Below are 26504 nucleotides of genomic sequence, written 5' to 3' on the forward strand. Positions count from 1 at the left end.
ATAGAGTGGCTTGCAAAAGTATTCGGCTCCCTTGAACTTTTCCACATTTTGTCACATTTTTGCAAGCCACTGTAAGCAGAAGCTGAAAAGAGAAGCTTCTAGTTTGTTGTTTAAAGCATCCTAAGCTCTTCAAAAAACATGTTACAAGTTGTAAACAATGTAAATGATGGACCCTATGCCTCTAGGACAAAGGGTAGGATGAGCTGTAAATGGGCCAATAAGAGCAAGTACTGCTAAGTAACAAAACTAATACTAGTACCTCTTCACCTAGATATGCCACTTTCACTCTAAGGAAAACCACAGAAGAGAAAGCAGTTGCGCTTTACTGGGATCTAAGAGCAATTTGTACAAAATGAGGTCAAAATAGGTCAGCAACAGCTGAAGTCCTTTCTACAATGCCAAATGGTGTCTTGGCCAATACAGTAAATAAATAAATACATTTGAGGTGTGTGAAAAAGGTTATGTGGAGTTAGTGTTAGTGTGACATTAGTGTGACTCAATAGTGAGTCCAGCACTTTTATTTTTAAGATCACAATCAAAGCGTATCCTTTCTGCTGACAGGTGTTAGCTATTAGTTGTTGGTTCAATTTACAAGTTGTTCGGAATTCTTGCAATTCTTGGTGTTGCCAGCAAAATCTTGGGAAGCTTGAGTAATGGAAATGGGTCAGTATTGTGGTTTACCACAACCAGTTAAAGAGTGGTGGATAGATTGGCCAGGAAAAGTTTGGAAAGCATGCTTATGTGGACTTGCATCACTTTGCGAGTGCAAGTCAGCTACCTGCTGCTGTGAAATGAGGTCCACCGAGTTTATTGCACCTTTTCGAATGGATCCTTGAAGAAATTCAGAAATATAGTACAACAAAAAGAGCCATCTCAGTGGAGCATCACACAAACCGAATTGGAAAAGAAACAGAAAAGCCTTTAATAAGTTAACCGTTTGTTTCAGGATGGAGTCTTGCATGTGGGAGAACTCAGGTGAGCTGGCTTGGTAGTTGAGTCTTCTTCCCTGACATAAGCACCTTATCATTTTGACCAAACACCAAGATGTTTGCTAACTATCAAGAAGGCCAACAATTCAATTCAGTTCAATTCAGTTTTATTTATATAGCACCAAATCACAACAACAGTTGCCTCAAGGCGATCAACATAATCACAAAATATTAACAAGCACACTGGTGACACAGGAAAGAATCAACAAAGAAGACTAATTTATACTGTACAAAAAATGGCTGGGTAGCTATAAATGTTTTAAGCTAACATTAGCACTCACACCACACTCCTCTCCACCAAAACTGGGCATAAAAACGTGGCTTTTTCTCTTCATAATCATGTAGCAGAACAGAAGCCAACCCAGAATGATAAAATATCTGCCCATTAAAGATTAAATCCTGGATTTCAACTGGTAAGAGGGTTCTTCCTGTTAAAAGGGAGTTTTTTGTTCCCACTGTCGCCAAAGTCCTTGCTCATAGGAAGTCATATGATTGTTGGGTTTTTTCTCTGTATGTATTATTGTAGGGTCTACCTTAGAATATAAAGCGCCTTGAAGTGACTGTTGTTGTGATTTGAATTCAATTGAATTGAATTGAAAAATAATAACTTTAATACAGCCAACTGTGCTGCTTAGCTTTGCTTGTTTCTATTGACAACTGCTTAGATGGACCAGATATCTAAAATACGCCTGTCAGCAAGTCAGGGGAGGTCCCATGTTTTTAAAAAGTCTGTTGCCGTGCTTTCTTTTTCAGTTACCTTTTTATAAAAACCCAGTTTAAGGTGAAACCTGCAGCTGGTTAACAAGTAAATATGTAATTTTTTTTCAACACAGGCAAACTATTGGATAACAGAAGTAGCTGTAGACAACCTAAGTTCAAAGGTCAGATTTTTGAGTAATATGGTATAAAAATAAATCTAGGGCCACTGCTGTTCCCTTGTTACACATGTGCCATAGTCAGGAAGCTGGCAGGCTTTTACGATGTTTGACAGTTCTGTGCTTGTGGTTGGTGTGTAAAGGAAACCCAGTGACAGATCAGCTCAGTGCAGGCAGCCAGTGTTCCTGAGTTCACTTTGGTCCCCAGTAGCCTGGCCTCTTCCCATCATCTTAACTATTAAAAGGGCCAGCACACCAAAATAATCACCTCTTTCTGAAGTTGAAAAAAAAGATCAGTTGCACAAAATTGAACTACGACAAAAGGAATTAAACTACTTGTGGCGATGAATCCAGTCACCACATAAAACCTTTATTAAGGAAACCAGTTAATGAACAGATACTGTACATACTCACAGAGTGGATTATCGTCGGTGTTACATTTTTATAATGTTAAAAAAAACTACAAAGGTTACTTCTCTGTATTACTTGTAGGCTTCCAAATAATTTCTCTTGCGATGGAAATTTGCATGCAACACACGAAATCCATCATAGTTTTTAAATCAGTCTATAACTCTGATTATATTCCTATAATAGGAGAGTTTGATCTATTAAAAATGAGGCAAGTATATACAGTTACATCCATATGGCAGTGATAGGCAAATAGTAAAGCACAAAGATGACAGCGTAAAGCTACTTTTAAGTGCTACATTGGACATCTTTCCATCACAATTGATTGTCTTGACACTTGAGCGGCGTTGAGAACTTGTCGTGTCTTATTTGACAGCACTGTCTTTTTCTTTTATTTTCTCTCTGTGAAAAGATGTTCTCCATTTTGAGAAATGGAGGGGAAAAGTCCAGCACGGACACCCCACAGACCCTGTGGTGTTTCAGCAAGTCACATAGCTCCATATCAGTGCTCAGAGAAAAACTTCCATCATTATAACTGCTGGAAAAGGAAAAGATGGAATGCTGTATATGTTTCTCTAAGACTTTGTGTCTTCTTTCCTTTTTTTGTGACAGGGGTTCATAGTTCCCACAAGGTTAGTAGCAGACACATCTATCCATCAAGGACCCAGCAGTACGCCTCTTCTCCTTACACCTGTAGTACTTCCAGACAGTGTCCTTTCACAGTCCTCCATCTATAGCTGGGTGGTTGAAGTAGAGCGCCTAGTCCTCCTGTCTTGACGCCTAGTTGGTGGGGGGTGGCAGTAACGTGGCAGCCTCCCTTGTGATTTTCTCTTGGAGCTTTGTGGCCTGCGAGGGTCTGGGGGGGCTGGTAGTCAGGCCTCCTCGGCTGTGGCATCAATCCCAGCATAGGTGAAGTTCTCAAAGAGAGCCATGTTCACATAAGCCTGAAAACAGATTAAACCTCATGATTAAGAAAGTGAATGCAAGTGAAGTGTCTTACTACAACAACAACAAAAACCCTGTTTTAGCCCACATTTCTAGTTCTGTTTTTTATGCCCAAATAATAACAACAGGATGTTTTTCTCTATTCTTCCCTTTCTACCAACATAATGCAAATGAAGCCTTACCTTCCTGGCCTCCTGCATCCTGTTGAGCTGCAAAGAGATTTGGGAGAAGGGGGGTCTCTCATAGGGCCGATCTCTCCAGCACTGCCTCATTAGCTCATAACTGGAGACAAACATTAACACAGTGATAAATATGGTAAAACCCAGTGCCATAATGGGCTGTGTAATTTGATAATCACTAGCTATAAGATACAGACTACTTACACCTCATCATCACAGTTTTTGGGCTTCTCCATTCTGTAGCCTTGTGGCAGTTTTTCATAAAGCTCAGCACATGTCATCCCACAGTACGGTGTGCCACCTGAAGCACATACACACAGAACGTCATAGAACTTGAATAGGACAACGTGGGACGATGTGTAAAATGTCAATTAAAAACACTCTCACAGACCCGTATTTTATTTAATATTGTCTCATTTTGAATTTGATGGCAACACCACATTTCAAAAATGTTTCAGGGATATATTTATGTATCACTGTGTAGCATCTCCGCTTCTTTAATTAAACAAGAGTCTGTGCACTGAGTAGAGCAGCTTACTGGCTTTTGGGAGAGGGATGTTGTCCCATTCTAGTCTGACATATGATTCTAGCTGCTCAACAGTCCTGGGTCTTCTTGGTCATTTTTTTTCTTGTCACGGTGCACCAAATATTTTGAATCGTTTAAAGGTCTGGACTGACGGCAGCTCAGTTCAGCACCCAAACTCTGTGCTGTTGTAATAGCTGCAGTATGCGGCTTAGGCTTAGCTTGCTGAAATATATAAGGTCTACCTTTAAAAAGATGCTGTCTGGATGAAGCATATGTTGATCTAAAACCTGTATACATCTTTAATTAATGACACCTTTCAAAATGTTTGAAGATCACAGGCATCCAGCATTGAGTTTTGACCTTGTCCACTGTACACAGAGATTTCTCCAGATTTCCTGAAGCTTTTGTCGATGTACTCTATTATGTACTGTAAATCAGCGGTCCCCAACCCCCAGGCCACGGACCAGTACCGGCCCGTGAGTCGTTTGGTACCGCGCTGCGAAAGTTGTGGCTCAGGTGTGAAATGTATGGTTTTCAGGGGTTTTATTGGTTTTTATCGTTTTTATCATTAACTCGGTTTCCCTGGGTTTTTTCCCGTGTGTTATAAATAAATCGTCTTCTTTTGTTACCAGTACTGGTTTTATATTGTTGTATTTATCCGCGACACCTTAGAGCATAGGTGTCAAACTCTGGCCCGCGGGCCAAATTTGGCCCGCAGCCTAATTATATTTGGCCCGCGAAGCCATACCAAATTATTATTAGAGCTGGCCTACTGGTATTATACAGCTAATATATATATTGTTTAGTATTAAGCTTTGCTTGTTCCATATTCAGTTTTTCAGCAAAACTTGTTTGAGTCCATAAGAAAAGATTCATTCTTATATCTAGAGGAAGATTTTTTTTTTTTTCAATAAATATTAACGTCAGCCCGCGACTTTGTTCCAGTTTTGAATTTTGGCCCACTGTGTATTTGAGTTTGACACCCCTGCCTTAGAGGCTGGTGTGTGAAAATATTGTCAGACATAACCCGGTCCGTGGCGCAAAAAAGGTTGGGACTGCTGCTGTAGATTATACATGGTTCAAAGTCTTTGCAATTTTACACTGAGTGCATTATTCTGAAATTGTTCAACAATTTGTAGACACAGATTTTTACATCTTTACTTCTAAGAAACTCTGTCTGTGTAAGGTCTTCTTTTTACACCCAGTCATGTTACAGTCATGTTGCTAATTAAACTAATTAGTTATAAAATATTCCTCCAGTCATGTCTTTGTAGTTCAACTCAAGTTCTAATATTTAATAAAATAGTAAAATGCTACAGCTTAAAAATGTTGATATTTGTTCTATATTCTACTGTGAATAAAAGATGAAATAAAATTTAAAATGACTGCCTTCTGCTTTTATTTAGATTTTACACAATGTCCCGACGTTTTTGCAATTGAGGTCGTAAAATGTTTTCTTGAAAAAATGGCTGCTGTAAAACTGCACATGTGACTTAAATAACATCACCTGAAGACAGAGGTCCTCAGCTTTGACAATCCCTGAATATGAAAACACATTATGAAAGTTCTAAAGAATTCTGAGTCATAACATTGACGCAGGCAGTAGCGGTTTTAGATACGGGCGACACGGGCGGTTGCCTGGGGCAGCATCCCGGGCATCGGCAAAAAAAATAAAAAATAAATGCTCGTACTCATGCTGCCCCGACGTCAGCCAGCGCATATTGGGAATGGCATAGGCACCGATTGGTTTTCTGTCGCCCATTTGTTGGGAGTAAGGGCATCAGAATCAATCAGATTCAATCAGAATACTTTACTAATCCCTAAGGAAATTTTGTGGGTTACAGTTGCTCCAAGAAGAAATGGTAAAAAATAGCAACAGTAACAGACTAAACTCCAAACAATACATTATGTTACAGATTTTACTATTAATTAGTCATTGTCAATTGTTGATTTGTCCAGTTCTCATTGTATGACGAATTATGATGGCTGTTTGGTGGCCGTTTGCATACTATGCATACTCTCCCTCTCTCTCTTCATATGTGTTTGTGTGTGTGTACAACAGTTTTATGTTAATGTACAATCCTTAATATGTTTTGTGTGTGTGTGTGTGTGTGTGTGTGTGTGTGGGGGGGGGGGGGGGGGGGGGGGGGGGGGGGCAGAGGGAGTGTTCGCCCAGGGCGCCAAACAGGCTAGGACTGCCACTGGACGCAGGTCTATAAGGGGAAGTGTACTGGTTTTGTACTGCCTTTTAAACAGTAACAAAGAGGAAGCATAAACATTATAGTATAAATACAATTGATTATGACTGCAAACTTTATTGTTGACTGTGTGGTTGGTCGTCACGTGTATTTACATGCACATATGTGTTTACACATGTATGCAAATGTAAGTCATCCTGTTTTTCATTTGGTTTTAATTCAGATCATTTATTTTTTTCTTTCCCATAGACCCTAGAAAGAGCAGATGCTTCATTACAAACAGTTTATGGGGATTCAACTTTTGTTAGCCTGTCACAATGTGGCTCTGACATCTGTATTAAAAATATAGAAGTAAATGGTGTAGTTTCTGCACTATATGAGGCTGTATGCTTACCTAAGCTTACAATTTCCCAGAGAAGAACTCCAAAAGACCATCTGTTAGAGAAGATACAAAGATAAGACACAAAGCTTAGTAAAACTGTAACAAAGCTTAAACAATTTAAATACTGGCTCTTGGAAGCATTTTCATGTTTCTTTTTGTCGATCATATCTTTGTTGATTATATCTGGTGCCTTGCAAAGCAGCTAGCTGCAAAAATATACAGATTGTAGATGACAAAAGATTCTGAAAGATTCTGATTATCATGCTTTTACAAGCAATATAGATACCTCTTACTCAAAATGGAAGTATTTAACACAACCACAAACATCAAACAGAATAACAGGAGGATATTTGATTCTTTAATTGTTAAAATGAAGATTGTTTGTAAAATGAACGCAGAAACTTAAGGGGAACCGAGCGTCAGAAAAACAACCTCTTCCCTGCTATCTGATTAGCAAATTTCTCTTCAGAGAAATACCACGGCTTTCATTTGTCACAGAACAGTGTGGTAGATCATATGAGCAGACAAGTGTTGTTCGTGCCGTCAGCCTGTCCGTTTGTTTTGTTCGATTTCTTCCCCGCAGCACGTTTCGCGACGTCTCACATTGTGTCTCTTACAAATGTTTACAACTCTCTGGCCCTCTGAGCAGCATTCACACTTTTCCGTTGGCCATGCTGCACTCTCTGCTGTGTATAAATAGGTTCCAGTTGACATGCCAACGTGTCTGTCTGCCTGCTAAGTTGTACCCAGGGCTTCCTGATTGTGCTTATCAGTTGTGCAGCACACTATTATCACTCCACCAGTGACAGACGGATGATTTGTTGTTTTCTGTTGTGAGGCACTTTGTGGCATGTCTAATCAAAACTTTACTAGGAGTAGTAGCAAATAAGGTTTCTGAAGATATTAAATAAGAAATAGAGGGAGGAATTATGATTATAAAGACCTATGTATTGTAATACGGAAACCATGTTTTTCAGGAAGTGTTTGTGAACCACTTTACCAATAGTTCTCATTTCTGAGGAATAATATATCCCAGCATATTAGTAAAAAAAAATGTAAAAAACTTACACATCACTCTTTGTTGTATAAACACTGTAGTTCAGGGACTCAATGGCCATCCAGCGTACCGGCAGTCTCCCCTGAAAGTGAAGCAACAACAGATTCATGTCAAATCTTGCAGCTTTGGTGTGTTATGGCATGTTTTAATCTTGTTCTGACATCATTTATGTTTGAGTATTAAATAAAAAAGATGAATGCATGAAATGATAATAAGAAAAATAGGGTTTAAACTGTATTATAAAGTGGTGCCACATTACATTATTAAGTCTATTGCCCATTACAGTAAGATGGTAATCTGCTCTACAAACACTGCACGTGCTGGAGTTTACAAACCTAAACATGACTGCCCTCTGCAGGCGCTCTATTATTGTGAAAATTAGTGACTGTCTGAACAGTATTATACCATTAAAAACAACAAAAACAGCTGAAATTATAAAAAAAAAAAAAATAATAACAACCTCTTATCCCCTTGGACTGTTTCATTTGATCAGCTTGATATAATCTTTTTAGCTAACCATATGTGAGTTAATGCAGATCTACAGATACGCTGACAGCCTAAAGATATGGCTTTATGCAGTCACAGACTGCAGCAGCCTGCTGATAAATGTTTTGCTGTACAGCTCCTTTGTCTTCTGCCGTTTTCAGCATGTGAAAGGTGAGAACAACACATGCAATCCACTCTAATAAAAGGAAAAAAAAAAGGGGGGGGGGGGGGGGGGGGGCAACATCTAACACTGCTTTGTTTTAGTCTCAAGCAACCGGTGCTTTCTGCAAGGCTAAACCAAAACATAACCCCCACCACTCACCATTGTCTTCTTAACATAGACTTCCTCACCACGGGACAGACCGAAATCTGCTATCTTAGCCACAAGATTGTCCCCAACAAGAACATTCCTCGCTGCCAAATCCCTGTGGATGAACTAGGACCAAGAGAGCAGAGGAGGGGAGGGAAGCGGTGTCATGACAAAGATACAGATACAACAATTTTAAGCAAAATTAAAAATGAACCTGTAAACAAATCTGAAAAAAAAAAAAATCTAGTTTTAGGTCACAACTTCATGCAAAACTGAGACTTTAATCAGATCTAAGATCATTTGTTCAGAAATAAAAAAGCACCATCACCAACAGGCACAAAACAGCAGCTAAGGTTGCTCATCCTTCCTCCTCCTACCTGTTTGTCACTGAGGTAATGCATCCCATTCGCAACATCCACAGCAAACTGCAGCAGCTGCTGGGAGGTGAGGGTGGAAGCAGTACCGTGCTCTTTGGCAAAGGCAGGGTCCGTCTCCAACACCCGACTCTTCCTCAGGAAGTCAAGGAGGTTACCATAGGGGGCGTATTCTATGGCTATGTACAGATAACCTGGAGCAGACAGAGAGACAGATGGACTGATATCTCTGTCAATAAGAAAAGGCCATGCCACCTGCTAATAAACATATTACCTTCCATCTGTGCAAACTGCTATTGGCTCAGACAGACCATTTTAATGAAATTGTATTATTTTTACAACATACTATGACTTTGACCTTGGCTGACTCGCTTGGATTTGCCTGGAAAGAGACCCAGCTACAGCTTGTACTGGGCTTGACCTTCAACTCTTTGGTCTTTGACACAGCAGATGTACACCAGACCTTTTGTAAAATCCTCACAGAACTCAACCAGATGGCTGAAGCTTTGCTAATAGATTACAGCTTCCAGCCAGAGCCAGAGTTCCTACAGGCATTTGTAGTTGTTGGAAGAGTTTCATGTTGATTTCACTAGGACCAGGGACAGTGCCAACACAATTACTAAGTACCATATGTGAAAGGAAAGAATAACGGGTTTATGGGCAGAGTGGTCAAAGAACTGGAACATAATACAATTATTTTACTTGTGAGTTACAAAAGCGTCTGTTAATCAAGCACATGCCATGTTTCTTGCAAAAGAAGAGTTTCTCAATATGGAACGGTGACAGGTCATCTGCTCCAAAACCCCCATCACCTGAAGAATAACCAAGCTCAGTAAGAATGTGAGGTCATGTTAGTATTAGCACATAGCTGGAATAGAGAGAGAGAGACTGCTATGAAAGCTCTGTGGAGAGGCGTGACCTTTTCGTTCAATCGTTATCTTCTACTTTTAAGAGTATATCAAATATCATCTGAATTTATTCCCTCCTCTTGTGTTCAGTAGCTCAGCGGTGAATTCCTTCCGGACACACCTTGTTTTTCTAGTACAGGAGGAGAGCAAATTTGTTCCAGATCTCAGTAAGACGAGATAGGGTGAGAGCTGAAAACGACACCATAATCTCTCCCTTAAAGACATTAAATGCAAAACTGACAAAAAGTCAAGTTTGTGTTTCCTCTTCTAGCCAGCGACTTTTCTTTACAGCTTTCCTTTCAAAGGAAGTGCAGTTACACAGACGGTAGCAATACTTCCTGCCAATTAGCACTTTTTCTTGATGACCATTCGTCGAAATCTTCTTTGATGTTAAAATTTTTACTTGCTCGCTCTCCTCTCTCCCCACTTTCTTGAAACATTCCTCCCTCCTGACCTCTTTTCCCTCGTGCTCACCCCCTCCTTCCTCTGTTGCTCTTTCCATGAAATTAAATGAAGAAAACACTCGAGGTTTTCTTTAAATCTTTTCAAGTATGTGTGCTGCATCTGTGTGCACATGCATGTTCATGATTATTAATCAAGGGTGTAAACAAAGAAGAGATAAGGTCTGCAGAGCTAAGCGCTACTTCGAAGCGAGCGTTTATTTTTTCAAGGTCGACTTGTTTGTAACAAGAGGTGCACAGAGGTGCTTCTCATGTGCTTCCAGTCTTTGATCAAACAGAAGTAATTAAATGATTCAATTTAGAAGACACTGGCGTAAACTGATACTTCGAGGTAGGGATCATGAAGGAAACCTTATACAAATACATTAATGCATGCCACAGCTGTTTGGTTGTTAGGCGCGCGGACAAATCAAACACATGTGATAGCGCAAATGCTTCTGGCAGGCGAAGATTATTTCGTTTGGACACATTCTGGGGTTTTCCAGGTGCAGATGACAGAGAGTCAGATGGGACGGGCGTATCTGTTTGCATCTCAAGTAAGAAGAATTTAACCTGTTCAAGTACAGCGCTGCATATTAAGAAGGAATGAGCTGAATAAGGAATCTGCTGAGGGTACAGTTTGTTGAACACAGGCTTTTGTATAAGATTACATTTAAATCTTGATAAAGATATAAAGATGCTGTATATTAGCACCATATTGTTTACCTATTTCTCTAAAGAAAACCTTCTTTAGGCTATTTGAATCTTTAGAGCGATTCTAGGTGTGTTTTCTGACACATACCAATGTATCTATCACGCAGTTTGGTATATATTCTACAGATGAAATCACACCAACAACCAAACTAGATGGTGTATCTGCTTCCACGAGAAGTGACCAAACATCATCTGCTGAGGAAAGTCATATTGTATGGTTGTTGGGTTTCAGCTGGATTTGTTTAGGGAAACATCAGATTGTTGATGTATAGATTTCTGTAGTATACAGTTTATACAACCTGGTCACTAAACTGTAAGGCAGTCGTATACTTGTGACACTGAAACAGCAGTTTGTTTCACCTGTGAATTACTGTTCCCGAACAGCCAATAGTGCGTCAATGCTCATTACAGCCACTAGATGTTGCTCACTCACCTCTATTTTCACAGGCTCCTATTAAGTTGATGATATTGGGATGCTGGCCTAGTTTACACAGGACCTCCAGCTCTCCTGCAAAGTCTCTGTGGTCATTTTCTGAGGCAAACTCTGCAGGAAGAACAACATGATGGGCATTGTTAAGCAAAGTGCAAGCAAAGCAGTATTTGAAATGAAAATTACACATCAGAATGCCGTACGGTGTCTTAATGTTATGTCTAACGACTATATCTGTATCAGTTTAATGATAAATGTGTGGCTCAGATACCTTTCAGCATCTTGATGGCTGCGCTCATTTTGTTGCCGTCCTTCTTGATCATGGCTTTGATAACCTGTTATTGAAACCACAGTTAGCTCAAGTGTTGCGAAGAGAATGGCAACCACAGGGAACACTGCAACGTTCAGAAAGTCTAAACACCTGGCCAAAGTTTCCCTCTCCAATGACATCTTCAAACTTTATGTTCTCCCACTCAAGGATTGGATAGGTGAGGGGCTCTGGCGTGGGCTTTGGCCTTCGTGTCAGGGTCAGAGTTCCTGAGTTAAACTGCAGAATAGTTTCCTCCCCCTGGAGATATAAACAGTGTATAGTCAGCAAAATAATTTCTCTCAGTGGCTGCAAAGTCAACCGGAATAGAATGAATGCTCACCGATCCAGATTGGTAGGTAAACGTGCGGCGACGGTTCAGCAGCGTCTTCCTGATGAAGAAAAGAGCCAACAGTGCCAACAGTATAGTCACACAGGTGACAGTCACTGAACCCACCACCGCAATTAACAGCTGATAACTGTCAGTGGGCTGGCCAATCACATCCAGGGTGGTAGGGGTAAAGGTTGGAGAAGCTTTTTCTAGCATTGGGAAAAAGACAGAGTGAAAAAAAAGAAGAGGAGAGAAAGAAGATTTAAATACGGGGGAGATAAATATGGAATTTTGGAAACATGGAATCCATGTGTGGGTGGTCTGGTCAACTGGAGGAGCCAACCAAATACAGTAGTGAAGAGGTTGGACATAAGATTATGAGGTCCCATATTTGAGACTTAAAATTTATCAAAAATATCAAACTTAAGAATATAACACAGTCTCATTTGGAACCTTTTGCATGTTGCCGTCTATATTTTACCTTCTATGTGACTTGATCATTATGAGGAGCTTCCTGCTTACCATCCCCCTGTGTCTTTGCCTGAACATAGTTGCTCCACTCTCCTGGCACTTTAGAGAAAGCCCTCACTCTGAATTGGTAGACTGTGCTGCCATTGAGTGCCGTCACATCTTTGGTGGTCTTGTTCCCATCGTCTGTGTCCACCCAAGGGTGGGGGCTCACCTGGCCGACTGGCTGGTACTCTATGATATATTTAATGATACCTCCATTTGGGTCGTCAGGGGGCTGCCACTTCACCTGAATGGCTGACATGGACAGAGGCACGGCCTTGACGTTGAGTGGGGATGATGGACCTTAGATACAGAAACATTAGAGCTGTTACAATCAATCAAAAATAATCTTTCTTACCACACATTCTGAAATCAAGCAGGTAATCTAATCCAGACACTTCAAGACTGGTTACTTGAGGAACGTTTGACTATTAAGGATTTAAAAGAATCATATGCATAGATTATGGCTTTACATCTATCAGCTGCTATTTCCCCCCCTTCAATTTACACACAACTTCTGGGCAGAGAGAGAGTTGCTAAGTAAAAGGCGAGCTCCAAATACAGCTGAGTGTTTAAACCAAGGCTAAAACCTATAGGGCGCAATATATTGCAATACACTTAATGTTGTGCCACAAGCTGCGAGAAGTGAATGATGAACTGCTTTACATTTTAAAACTTCTTTGCAGCTTTTTTTTCTCTAACCAGCAAGTTTTAGTTACCCTGGCTGTTGATGTGGAAATGGTAGCGTTTGGAGGGCGGGCCCTGGCTGCCACAGTTGATGAGGCGCACCACCACAGTGTAGTCTTGTTGATACTCCAGGTTGTGGAACTTGGTGGAGAGCACATTGAGCAGGGTGTCAACCTCCTGAAGTTTCTCACTGTAACGTGGCGGCCCAAAGAGCTGCACTAAAAAGCCAGTGGCTCTGCCAGCATTAATGGCTTTGCTGCCGGGTAATCGCCAACGTACAGTAACATTGCGGCCTTCCACCGAGCTGCTGTCAATCTCAGGTTGAATTGTGGGCTCTGCAGCAACAGAGAACACAAGATGAGCTGTGGGGACTACGATCTATTGGTACACTTTTTGGTAACACTTTATATATAATATGAAACATTTCACTGTAATTAAATGGACTTCAAATGTATTGTGTTTGAAATTAAATTGTGATTATATTATATTTACCAACAAATACTTAGAGTGAGGTGCACAAGAATAAGGAGGTAATAAGTTGGGATGGATGTTCTATTGTTCAATTTATAAATATATTATATACACACTACTGGTTTAGGAGCACCCCAATTTTTCCACTTATTTATTGCAATTCAAGTCATTCAAGTCCAATGAATATGCCAGAGGTTTGTTTGTTTTTTAAAAAGGTAGGGCTACTCAAAACTGAAAAATAATGTACATTTCAGAATTATACTGTAAGGCCTTTTTCAGGGAGCACAAAATGGGCTACCAATTTAAAACTGTTCTGCAGCAATGATGGTGGATTAAGCACTGAAAGCTGGTGCTACTAATTCCGCAGAAACTCTGACAGGAAGAGGTGTGGCAGACCCAAAGCCACAACTGAATCAGAGGACAAGTTTCTGAGAGTTAAAAGTTTGTGTGATAGACAGCTCACAGGACAACAGCTTCAAACACAGCTTCATATTGGTCGTAGTAAGCAAGTCTCAGTTTCACTGTGAAGAGAAGACTTCAGGCTGCAGGTTTGACAGGACGAGGAGCAAACCATTGCTAAGACGTGAGAATAAGACAAAGAGGCTTGTCTGGGCCATGAAGCACCGCCATTGGACTATTGAAGACTGGAAGAAGGTATTATGGACTAATGAATCAAAATTTGGGCAGCATGGTGGCTAGCACTGTTGCCTCACAGCAGAGAGTTTGCATGTTCTCCCCATGTATGCGTGGGTTCTCTCCGGGTACTCCAGCTTCCTCCCACAGTCCAAAGACATGCAGTTAGTGGGGTTAGGTTAATTAGAAACACTAAATTGCCCATAGGTGTGAATGTGGGAGTGAATGTGAGTGCGATTGGTTGTCTCTGTCTATGTGTTAGCCCTGCGACAGATTGGCAACCTGTTCAGGGTGTACCCTGCCCTTCACCCTAAGACAGCTGGGATAGGGTCCAGGCCCCCCGTAACCCTGAAAAGGATATGCGGAAGCAAATAGATAGATGGAAGGATGAAATTTAAAATTTTCGGTTCATCACGCAGGATCTTGGTGTGCTATCAAGTAGGCAAAAGGAGGGTTCCACAGTGTGTGGCATCAACTGTCAAACTTAGAGGAGGAAGTGTGATGGTCCAGGGTCGGTGAGTTGTACAGAGTGAGAGGCACCCTGAACCAAAACGGCTACCTACCCGAGTGGTAGGCCATGCAGAATCTATCTGTGCCATGCAGAACAAAGCTCTGTGTGTGTGTGTGTGTGTGTGTGTGTGTGTGTGTGTGTGTGTGTGTGTGTGTGTGTGTGTGTGTGTGTGTGTGTGTGTATGTTTCAACAGTGAAAAGTTAAAAAAGGAGAACAGTTTATGCACAATCATATTTGTAAATTCAAAGGGAATATTGAATAATAAAACATCTATCATGCAACCAATATAATGAATATTAAATAAAGATGTAAAAAGGCAAGATTAACCCCCTCCATAATATGGCCCGTGCCCTTTACCTCCATACTTACAAGTTAGACGGGGATATATTGTTTTGTGTTGGATTTTTTCACTACAAATGAATTTGAACCCCCTAATTCTAGTGCACCTGCTTTGTAAGTAACATAATTACATTATAATTTCAAATAAAATAATTTAAATTCCATTCCATCACAAGGGAATTAAGCTGAATTAAGTTGCAGATCATATTTTAGTGTTACCCATGTATCCTAATTGATGGATGATTTTCTTGATGTTAATTTGAGTTTTCACAGAAATGGGGTGAGCAGCAGTTAGTTTACAACAGCGCTAGCTTTAAATAGCGCTGTGTTTGTCTGCTTTCCGCCCCTCAGTTATATTATATATAACAGTTCTGTAACTGTAACTTCGGTCGTTGCTGTGCTTTTTTTGGAAGTCGAATTTCCCAGAGGAACCCACCCGAGGGATTAATAAAGTTCTATCTTATCTTATCTTATCTTATATGGACCTCGTTACTCTGTCCTTTTGTCTGTGATTAACCAGCTCAGAATGCTATATTTTCCCCAAAGGTAGACTTCAAGTCCCTTTATGGCAGTACATTTCAAAATAAAATGGACAAATGGCTAAGATAAATCCAGTATTTGTTGATGCACAGTTTTATTTATTTCATTTTCCATTCCAGTTTTTGACTTAAACATTAATGGAACGTCCTCAGTCCAGCCAGGAGAATCTATTTAGTGTTGCTTTTCCAAAATTTACACTAATGTCAATAGTTTATGTTTGTGCAAGAGACAGGCATAAACTATCATCAACAGATCATTTTAGATCCATTTCACACGCGGACCTCAGACATTGTAAGAGACTCAAGCTTAGTAGAACTACGATTAACTGCACTTCAAAACACTTTTTCATGTTCTTTTTTCTGCACTTGCTCTTTCTAATATGCTCTCTCCCTCTGCCCAGCCTTCACTTAGGAATAAACCTGCTATTGCTTCTTGAATACAGGTTGTTACTGCTTTAAACGGGGTCATGACTTCTAATAGGCCGATAAAAAAATTACACTTTTTAATACCTTCTATGGTATTCCGTTTTTTGTTGTTGTTGTTGTTGTTGTTTTTAAAAGAAACACCCATAAATCATTCCACTTGCATTTTTCTATATTTGCTCTAAACTTGAGTCAGGCATGGGAAAAACACTTCACTATTACACTAACCAGACTTAAAATAATTGAGCTCGCTTAAGTTCTGTGGTCAGGAAAATTGATATTTTTTCCCAGATAAATATACACATGTCCAAAGTTTGTGTGGTCTGTAAAATTTATCTGCAGGTCTCACCAGGACAGTCGGTCTCCATTATGGCTTGCGGCCCCGGGTCCCCCTCTCCTCCTTCCCCAGGACGACTCAGCTGGACACGGACGTAGTAGCGTGTTGAGGGCTCCAGGTTCATAAGTGTGATAGGCTCTTTGTCACTATAAACTGAAAGGAAAATTGACTTAGGATAGGCTGGTGAGCCAAAGTTTTCATTCATTTTTAGAGTAGGATTATTAAGCAGAAACACAGAGTGTCTGAAGTGTTTTAAATAACATTACACACATACACTTCAACACATATGTTTAACATTTGTTGTCTTTAGGTGGGGGAAAAACAGATGTGAACTCAAACTTAACGGAACACGATGTCCAGTCTCTGAGAAGATCTCTTTTGTTTATAGACCCGATTGGGGTGTTTTTTTTAACAAATACAATTTGTTATTTTTTAACTTTTTTAGATTTTCCATTGAGAACAGTTTTTATTTTAAATTTGTGCAATCTGTTGTCCTAATCATGCTTCTTGCTTTAGCTAATACATTATATCTTTGGCTGAACTGAGAGTGTGTTGAAATAATGGAGATTTACGCAATCTTTGTTTTTGTTGCTGCAATGCAATAAAAGAAAAAGTAAAAAAAATAATTATCTGTGATTGCTCTTCTTTCTGATAAAGACTGACTGAATGACTACATGAATATGTTTTTCCCGTATACCTATGATGGAGGACCACAAGTCTTCATTTTTATTCTCCACAGGCTTATAGAGGACTCTGATTGAGATGATGGGGCCATCTCCCACAGAGGTGTACACTGGCATCACCAGCAGCTGCTTGCTTCTCTTTTCCAGCAATTTGGGAGCAGTAATGGGCATCGGGGGCACTGAAAAGAAGCAGGATCTTTTTTTATTATTTTGAAATTCACCTGTCTGTACAGAACTTTAAAATGTCGTAAATCACTCACCTTTAACAGTGAGGGTGAATTCACGCGAGTCCTGGCCTCCATCGGTGGACACCCTGCACTCCCACAAGCCTTCTTGTTCAGCGCTCAGGTTAGGGATATCAAATTCAGCAGTGCTCCTGTTTGAGTCCATGACAGTACGAGAGGCCTGCAAATACATGTGTAACACAGGGAGGCAATGAAATATGCTGCAATATATATATATATATATATTTTTTTAGATCCAACTGCTGGGATCATTTTGACTTTTTCCAACACTTTGAGAAAATTCTGGTGGTCAAATTTTCCTTTTCTTTTTTTTTAAACAGTGTGTGTCTATTATCAAGGAAACAGCGGAGAAACAATAACACAGAAACTGAACATATCACTTAAAGGCAAAACATGGTGACTGCTGCACTGTGGAGTGATACAGCCTTATCTGGTTGGGCCATTGTGCTGCTGACTTCCTCAGAACATGACTCGAGCTTGCATTCATCGGGCTTGACATAAAAACAAAGTTTAAACCCCAAATAAAAGTTCTTTCATTCGTTCTATTTTACACTTTCTTTACTTTTTAGAGAGAGACTTTACAAATTTAAAGAAACAGTTGGACTTGTTTGAAGACTCTTCATAAATTTTTTTGCTCGATTACACTAGAACAGGGGGCAGCAACCTTTAACACCCAAAGAGCCATTTGGACCCGGTTTCCACGCAAAAGAAAACACTGGGAACCGCAAATATTTTTTGACATCTAAAATGCAGATAACACTATATATATTGTTTTTCAGCTTTATGCTTTGTGTGAACAAAGTTGTGTTGCTTAAGAAATCCATGAAGCGCTACAGAGAAAATTACATTTTATTTATGTATTTAACACATTTTGAACTCTTAAAGAAATATAACAAAAGGAAAGACACCCAGCTGAACTAAAATTCTGCCTGAATATGTATTTTACCTGGTTAATGTGTGTGGCGGGGCGTGGTCTGCAGAGCCGCTCCAGGGGAGGCGGACGCACCTGAGTGGCACCCGCAATCACGCCTCGCTGCCTGTGCAACGTCTGTTGTTGGTATGTGTCTGAAAAGCTACAGCCGGCTGTATGCGTACAGCAACCGTGTGTGAAAAGTGGTCAATAAAGAGATGCTGAAAAGCGTGTTCATGGAAACATCGTCGGGTCTGCCGTGATAGGTTTACAATGGGACTTCTGCTCCTGAACCTCTGCGCACAGCGTCTGGAAATCGACCGGGGCTGTACGAAGTCACTTTCATCTTTACGCAGGACTGTAAGCTGTCATCTGTGAGGCGTGAGCGGTGTTTGTTTTTAACATAATTCACGGTTGAGAATAGCTGCTGACATAAGGTGGCTCCGAAGATCCATAATTGGCCTATCTGGGGTTGAAAGTCTCTATAAATGCACGGCGTTTGGGCGAGCATACCGGCTTCCGCAAGTGCGACGCTTATTTTGAGCGATGAAAAAAATAATATAATTTTATTTTTATATTTCAATATCACAATAATCTTCCAATTTAGAACTACAAGTTAAAAAAGAAACTAATACAATTAATATATAGCTGGCCAGCTATGTCACTTTCTATCACTGAAGCTATCCGGCCCTAATTAATCTTAGCCTGGCTAACCAGGCCTACATTTTTAGTTAATTTTGGTCCTAAATGAATAAATCTTTCCTTATTCAGTATAATCAGAACTGATTATTTCCACTTGCACAGTCCATATTTGGGAGAATGGCACTTTTTGAGGGACTTCAATGCCTTTTTCCAGAATAGAGCAGGCATTAGTAACATCAGATGGCGATGCCTAGGTTGCGGTGGGCTACAAAGCAGCTTGCAGATGTGCAAAAAATGTGGGAAAGCTAATGCTACAGTCACACTACAGGAAAGTTGTTAACCACAACACAAGCCTTGCATCGAGGTCTGTGACCACCCGCAGTCAGTTGCTATCTTCAAAGTGGATTTGGGGTGATAAAATGACACGATAAGACAGAGTCGGTCTGCAGTCAGTCTTTGGGACTAAATGGGTTTGGGTTGCTCTTTATACAGTAAATAACTGTGACAAATTAGCAAAAAAAACAAACCCAAATACGTTACCATCTATTGCAAATCTGCTGCCATCCACTTATGAAGAAATTAATATTAAACAGAAATTCTCATTAACTGCTTACATTTCGTCCAATCAGAATCCACTAACAGTGACGTAGTTGCTGTAGTGATTTAACTGCGAACAGTTTATTTAGGAATATAGCCACAATATAACCATTTAGCAACTAGTTGAGCTGAGTCTCCTATTGCAGGCAAAAAAAATGGTTTGCAAAGTCTTGGCATGCAGTCTGTGTTTACTAATTAGGCAGCAGTTATTTGCAAATGTTCAACAGTCTGTCCAACAGTGATTGCAGTCACTCTGATTCAAACCATGATAGTTTGGAGGCATGGTTCCTCCAACTGGATGACTATTTAGTTGCTGCAACTACTTGTAATCAGCTGCTGAATGGAAAAAAAAATCACTGTAATCACCAAGCAAACACATCATTTTCCTGGTCAACAGAGGTTGCTGTACTGCTTTTACCCTAATGTGACTGAGCCATTAAGCAGCTCAAGCAAGAACTTGGCAAATATCATATAGTAACTTAGATGAATGTGTAGAAGGATATCAGGTGAACCATTAGCTGATATGGGCCGACACGGAGGTCTGCCAAGATATTCAGCCTGAACTAACACTCTTGTATTCAGGCTTACTGTGAGGTTTCCTTGCCGGAGTGCTGCTGGCAACTGCTGGTCTTCCTACCTTAAGTACTGTGCTGTCCAACTTTCGCAACTCAATGCTGTTGTGACTGGGCAGGGGGTTCCCTGTGGCTGAGCAAAGGATCATGGCTTTGGAGTTGAGATTCAACTCCAAATGCCTATCCAAGTCCAAAATCTGAGGAGCCCAGTCTAAAGATGTAGAGAGAGAGACGGGACAGGAAACAAAAAGAAAGGAACAGCAAAAAAAGACAAAAAAGTATGCTTCACTAATGAGCACGGTAAAGAAAGAGATCATAACAGCAGCAACTCTGCTTGTAAAAACATTTATATAAGTACACCCGTTGGTCAAATTTTGAAATCACATCCCCTAGTGGTTGTACTTTTTGTGTGTGATGAAATAGGAAAAATACACTTTTGACAAATTCAGGTGCCAATACAAAGGCTGTGTGACCCTTGGCATTAAAAAAGGTTGCACATTCAAGAGTAACTTGTTCAGTTAGATCATTCATTATGGTTTGTGTGTGGTGTGTGCAACAGTTTTATTAAGTTGCATAGCTGGTCTATATACAATATTTCAAGAAGAATGCAAATAATATTGAAATAGTGAGAAAAAAAAACGTGCATATCACTGTAGCTGTTAAGATACCTACCAGACCTATCACAGTGCTGTCCTCTCCACCCTCTGGGACACTGGCATCCACTGAAACGGCTGCAGACGCCTCCGTTCTGGCATTTGCAGCTAAACTTGCAGTCTGGCCCATACATGCCATTATGGCAGGCTGACAACAGAATAGAAGAAAACAAAACTTCATAGTGTGAGACTCGATAAGGTCATTATTGAAACTCCATTAAAAGAAAATGTCATAAAAAAAAAAGAAAACACATGATCTTATTTAAATTATGTATCATACCATTCTCACAGTGGCTCCCAAACCAGCCACTGGCGCAGGAACAACCATAGGGGTCTGGTAGGCAGAATCGAAGCCCCTTGCAGTTCAACTTGGAACCACATGTCTCCTGGCAGTTTTGACCAAACATTCCTTCTCTGCAGGCTGCAAGTCATCAGAGAAAGAAAAAAATTACAAATCTGTTTGTTTAAATTCCTCATGTTTTGCGGTATCATGCCTTAAAACTCTGAAACTCTTTTTTTCTTGGTTTCACAGTTGCATTAAATGTTTTACTGTACTGCCAAGAACTTCAGAATTTGTAGAATATGCTGTCTTCAGGTATCTCTAGTGACAGATTTAAATTCAGTGTACCTCATGTGTAGTTTTCTATCTATAACTATAACGGAGCTCAACACACAAGACAATGCTGGGTGAACTTCACCAAATAGAAATGAAAAATGATCATGAACAAGTTAGGAAATTTATGTTTATTCAATTATGTTGAAAAGCCTGTTCATTTGACCTTAAATGGAGCCACGTTTATGAGGAAATGCATTTATGAGTTGAGCAGCAGAGTTGAGTATGTGAGCTGCTCCCCTGTAAAAACTCCTCTCTGCCAATGCCAGAGAAGACCATCCCATCTTGAAGGACAGACCAAACTCTGTCCTTCAAGATGACAGCGCTCACCCGTTCAGAGTGGGCTTTATAAGAGACTCTAGAACTTGTGAGTTGAGAGGATGGAGCTACCCGCCTGCACTCCTGACCTCAATTGAACAGCTGAGAGATCAGCTTGGGTGTGCTGTTAGTGCCAGAGTGACGAGCAGAGCCACACCGGGACTTGGAGATAATACTGGTTGAAGAATGGGATGACATCCCACAGCATGAGGAAGAGGATTTTTCATGGACGCAACTCACGTACTCAACCCTTCTGCTCAACCTTTTCCTTCCAAATGTAAAAAAAAGATTTATATGTTTATATTTTGATGATCTACTAGTTTTCTACCAGTGGTTAATGTGTGAACTCATTTTAGTGTGTGTTTACAATATAACATTTAGTGAGTTCTTTTTTTCTGATTGGTTGATGTATGAAATCAGATGCTTAGTTAAAAGCTAATCTACTTCATTCATGCATAAGTAGTATGAACTAATGCTACATAGTTTCAGCAAACTGATGTGCCTCTTGCTAGATGTGCTTTTAAATATAATAACCCTAACAATAAAGTGCATACAGAAAAACATGTAGCACAAAATAGCTACCGCATACAGATAATGACAGTAATGGAGTCTATGGCTATTTGTGCATTTGAGAGTATGTGACCCAAGGTGCTTTCCAGAATACACAATCTTTTGTTAACCAGTGTCATTTGCACAGAGGCTGATTAGTGATACAAACACCATTAAAACATCCATCACTCTAATGGCTGCTTAACTTTCAACTCAGGTAATAAATCTAAGACTACGTACAAGAAATTTCGACTCAAAAGCTTGCATCTTTTCTCTAAGAAGTCAAAGTAACATCGCTTTGATCCTTCAAGGAATAATTTACTCAGAACAACAGCGTTTCTGCGCAAGGCTATATTACTGCCTCGGCCTCACTCGATCAGCCTAACGCGGTTGCCAGTGTTTTTGCTGATTCATTTTTCAACCTTAGGCTCCACAGTCTGTCTGTCTCTTTTTGGTAGTGTTTATGTTAAGGAGTCAGACTGCGAGGCTTTGACTCTGATTGTGCATATTTATACCAAATGTGTAAGTGAGTCAACATAATTCATGTGACTTATTAACACTGCTTTTTCACCTTGCACACCCTTTTTGTATTATCCTCCTCTATCTCCCTTTTTATTGATCTCATTCACAAACAGAAAGTTCTCCTATACAATACTGCAGATGCAGATGTTTGCCTGAGTAGAGTACAAACCTGTCTCACAGTGTGTTCCCATAAATCCTGGAGGGCAGATACAGTCTCCGTTCACTTCATGACACACGCCACCATTAAGACACTCTTGACAATCTCTGATACAGTTAGGACCCCACTTCTGACTGGGGCACCCTGCAAAGAAACACATATTCTTTACTTAGAACAGCACAGAGACTTCAAACAGCTTCGATAGCATTTATATGTATTTTGCCTTTTGTGTGTTTTTTAAGCACATGTGACCTATTTAAATGAAAAAAAAGGATACATAGTACAGAATGCATGCTAAATGACAGTAAAATGTGCATCTGGTGGAGACAAAAAAGAAAAAGCCGCCTGCAGGTGGAGGGTGGGGATAGTGTTAATGCTGTAATTTTTCTTTGGGGTACTGAGATAAAGGAAATGACACAAACATATGTGCTGCACATGCCTTGCCAAATAAGATGTGCAGATGTAGCCTATAGTGAATTCACAGTTTAGGGTAGGCTAGTATTTAACAGCAACTTTCCACAAGCTTCCATATAAATAGAAAGATTTTGAGCTGGGGAATCTTGTGCATCTCAATCAGTCAAGCAGAACGTGCACTGAGTCAACCTTAGCATGTCTTGTGTAATTCTTTGTGAGTTCAGCTGCACATCTGAGCCAAAAAATGCTACAAAACCCTTGATTTAATCTGACACCGATTGATTGTGTGTGTTTGTGTGTGTGAGACCCAACAAACCTCTGACAATGAGCCTCATCCAGGCACCGTTGAGAGGGGTGTCTCCAACGTAGCTGGCACTGTAGATACCTTGATTGTCAAGCTTTACATTCTCCACCGTTAGCTCAACAGTTTCATTGAACATGTCAATCCAGTGTGTCATATAATAGTAGTTTCCTGCAAGAAACAAGCGACAACATTAATGTCATTGTTTGAGCCTGCGTTTGCACAAAAATGTCCTTCCTCTGTACCGAGTTGCATACGTTGACTCACCGTTGTACTTCCAGGTCACATCTCTCCTTTGGGGGTTGAGCAAGTGCATAGTGAGGTGAACTGTCTCACCTACATTAGCAAGTAGTGTGAGGGAATTTGGAACGAAATCTGTTGTAAGGAACAAAGAATCTGTTATTGTTTGTTTTGTTTTTTTAATGGCACACCCTTGAAAGTAGTTGCATTTAAACATGTATTTCATGCATAATGGATTTAAGCAATAAAATAAATCTCTCTGAAGAAAGTCTTGTTTTTTGAAGTGCAAACACACCGTTGTCAAGGTTGTTAATCATTGTGATCTTTTCAACTGGGGGAAAGTCCTGAGAAGATTCACAGTAGAAGATGCCAATGTTTTCTAGGCGACTAAAGTCTCTGGCCACAACCATTTTATTTCCGGACTTGTGCATTTTATATTGTGGGACACTGGAGAACATGAGGATTTTGTTGTCCTTCTTAATGTCCAACTTAGCCTGGGCAGAGTTGCGCTCTCCATTGATACAAGAGATGGAGAAGTTCTCGGGTGTTCTGATCATGGCTGCAGAGAACATGGTCAGGTCGATCACAGCATCTGTAAAACAGAGCATTAGTCATTCTCTGATGTAAGGCAGCAGTGTGAGTTTTTTTTAATCATGTGTAACAAACCTTATTTAATTATTCAGAGAGATGGAGAGTTGTCTTTTCAGGGGGGAGACCCATAATTTTTAATCAGCTGTTAAGTGATTCACACAGTGACAGAAAATACATACACTACACCTTTACATATTTTTTTCAATTTGTATTGCTTTTCCCTAGAAATGTACACATTACTAAATTACTCCATTGTCATCTTGGAGCTGTTAAAGTTCTCAGTCGTTAGCAGTGTGGAACTACTGTTTCATTCCAGTTTTGATCAAGTGTCAGATTTGAAGTTCTGCATTAAATTAAAGATGATTGTGTCAAGTTAGTTTCATAAATTTCATAAAACTCGTCTATCAGACACATGGAATAAATATTGAATCTAAGGGAAAAATTGTAACTCTTTTTTTCTGTTAATAACGCCTTGTTTTCATATTGCGTTAAAATGGGGAAGATCAACGAAGATTAACGAAAATACCGATTGGGGTTTGGGTTCAAACATAAACGCCTCTTGAAGTGATTCATTAACAAAAGTGCCAAATCCAATAACATGAGTTTGCCCAGCATTCCTTCTCCCTGGTATGTGAGCCCCAAATCCACAGAACAATGGAAGGAAACATGGATGAGCTCCTTATTCCCTGAGGGTACATAGATCTACGCGCTGTGCTGACAATCGCTCTCAGGCAATCGAAAAAAAAAAAAGCTTAAAAACTATAAGTGGATGAAGGTTGCGTTATCTCTGTACAACTTGGACGTTAGTTCTTTCATTCCCCCCCCCCCCCCCCCCCACACACACACACACCGTTAATATAAGATTTCTCGAAAATGTTGCTCCATCTGTAAGCTACTCGCTACTCAGACAGGTTTTGAAATAGTTTCACTCTTACCTGATAAAGTAAAGAAGCACAACGCAAACACCCACAGAATCATCTTGGTATTTGTAATCCTCATTGGGGAAAGCTGGAAATCAACTGCCGGCGTGTGATTCTTTTCAGGGTGAGCTCTGCATCCAAAACGGTGACGCTGCGTCACGACGGTGCGCTTTTTTACGCATAACTCGTCGAAGCCTCCAATTCTCCCGTTCAGTTTGTAAAATCTCGTCGGTAACCAGCTGGTTTTAGGAGTTCACTCTACTGTCACTCTAAGCAGAGAGTGTAACTTTTGGTGAAGCTCAGCTTTCTCTGGGTGGGAAAGGAAGGAAGAGCGTCACCAGACAGCGGAGGACTGCTGGCGCTCCAGAACTCCCCGATCCACGATTAGTGTATATATGACTTCAAACTTTGTCACTTTTTGTTCCAATACAATGCTGAACGTTAAGCACTCGTCTAATTGCTTTTGCATACACTGAACATCATGTTTTAGAAGTAGAACAGCTGTTCTGTGCACGATGGATTTAGGATGAAACTTTTTTAGGTTTCATCATCAACAACAAAAACATGAAATATCAGCTATTTAGCATTTTAAAATATACACTGTTTGAGGAGTTATGAATGCATTTTATTAAAATATATTGACTTCTATACCCTGCACTTCCCAAACATCTTCCAATGCGGACATTGTACCTAATTGCTGCCCTTGCGCAGATACCAAATACTTCGGCAGCCAAAATCACGTTTTGCCAAATGCAACAGCTTTGTTCTTTCACTTCAATGAGTAGCGCACAATCCCTGCAGCTTTTATGGCCAGTCAGTCTCTTTCCTTCACAATCATTCAGCCTCAGGAAATGATGAACAATATGCTTGTTGTGTCTATTCAGATCCCAACTTTTTAAAAGTGCTCTCACTTTGCTATGTCCATTTGGAAAAAAACTGAACACGCCTTTTCTAATTCTCTCCACAAAAACTGTCGGACTTGTGTAGTGTTTTTTTTCCCTTGCAACTTCAGACAACCTGACACAACTTCTTATTGTTTGAGATTTCCTGTTTTCAATTTCGGGAGCACACACAGGCTGTTTTAGACTGCAAGGAACATTCTATTGTATTACCCAAAAAAACAAAACAAAGGCTGCAATTTTATAAGCTTTGTAAAGTGTTGATACTTAATGGATAAATAAAACGATATCCAATGGTCAAAATACTATCCAGAATAAAGAGATGTGGTGTTGATTCAAGTTGGGGGGAATCAAAAGTTGAAATGGTTA

General features: G+C 40.1%; 1 protein-coding gene across 2 annotated transcripts; it reads right to left on the reverse strand.

The window, feature by feature from the left end:
- Positions 1-1096: 1096 nt before the first annotated feature.
- Positions 1097-25558, reverse strand: tie1 (tyrosine kinase with immunoglobulin-like and EGF-like domains 1). Of its 2 annotated transcripts, XM_080888044.1 has the most exons (24): positions 25252-25558; positions 24021-24317; positions 23753-23860; positions 23501-23656; positions 22783-22914; positions 20892-21032; positions 20631-20759; positions 20024-20169; positions 17253-17397; positions 17007-17171; positions 16322-16462; positions 13089-13391; positions 12382-12672; positions 11872-12068; positions 11643-11789; positions 11493-11556; positions 11225-11335; positions 8733-8923; positions 8368-8481; positions 7571-7641; positions 6515-6555; positions 3601-3697; positions 3400-3499; positions 1098-3216 (listed from the first exon to the last, which is right to left on the reverse strand). In XM_080888044.1, the coding sequence occupies exons 1-24, from the start codon at positions 25313-25315 to the stop codon at positions 3145-3147; spliced, it is 3423 nt and encodes a 1140-aa protein (XP_080744170.1). In that variant the 5' UTR covers positions 25316-25558; the 3' UTR covers positions 1098-3144. The 2 variants fall into 2 exon arrangements, with proteins under 2 accessions (XP_080744171.1, XP_080744170.1); XM_080888045.1 differs by lacking the exon at positions 13089-13391 and having other exon boundaries at positions 1097-3216.
- Between the last annotated feature and the right edge of the window lie 946 nt (positions 25559-26504).

Source organism: Rhamphochromis sp. 'chilingali' (genome assembly GCF_963969265.1).
Source record: "Rhamphochromis sp. 'chilingali' genome assembly, chromosome: 7".
Lineage (NCBI taxonomy): Eukaryota > Metazoa > Chordata > Actinopteri > Cichliformes > Cichlidae > Rhamphochromis > Rhamphochromis sp. 'chilingali'.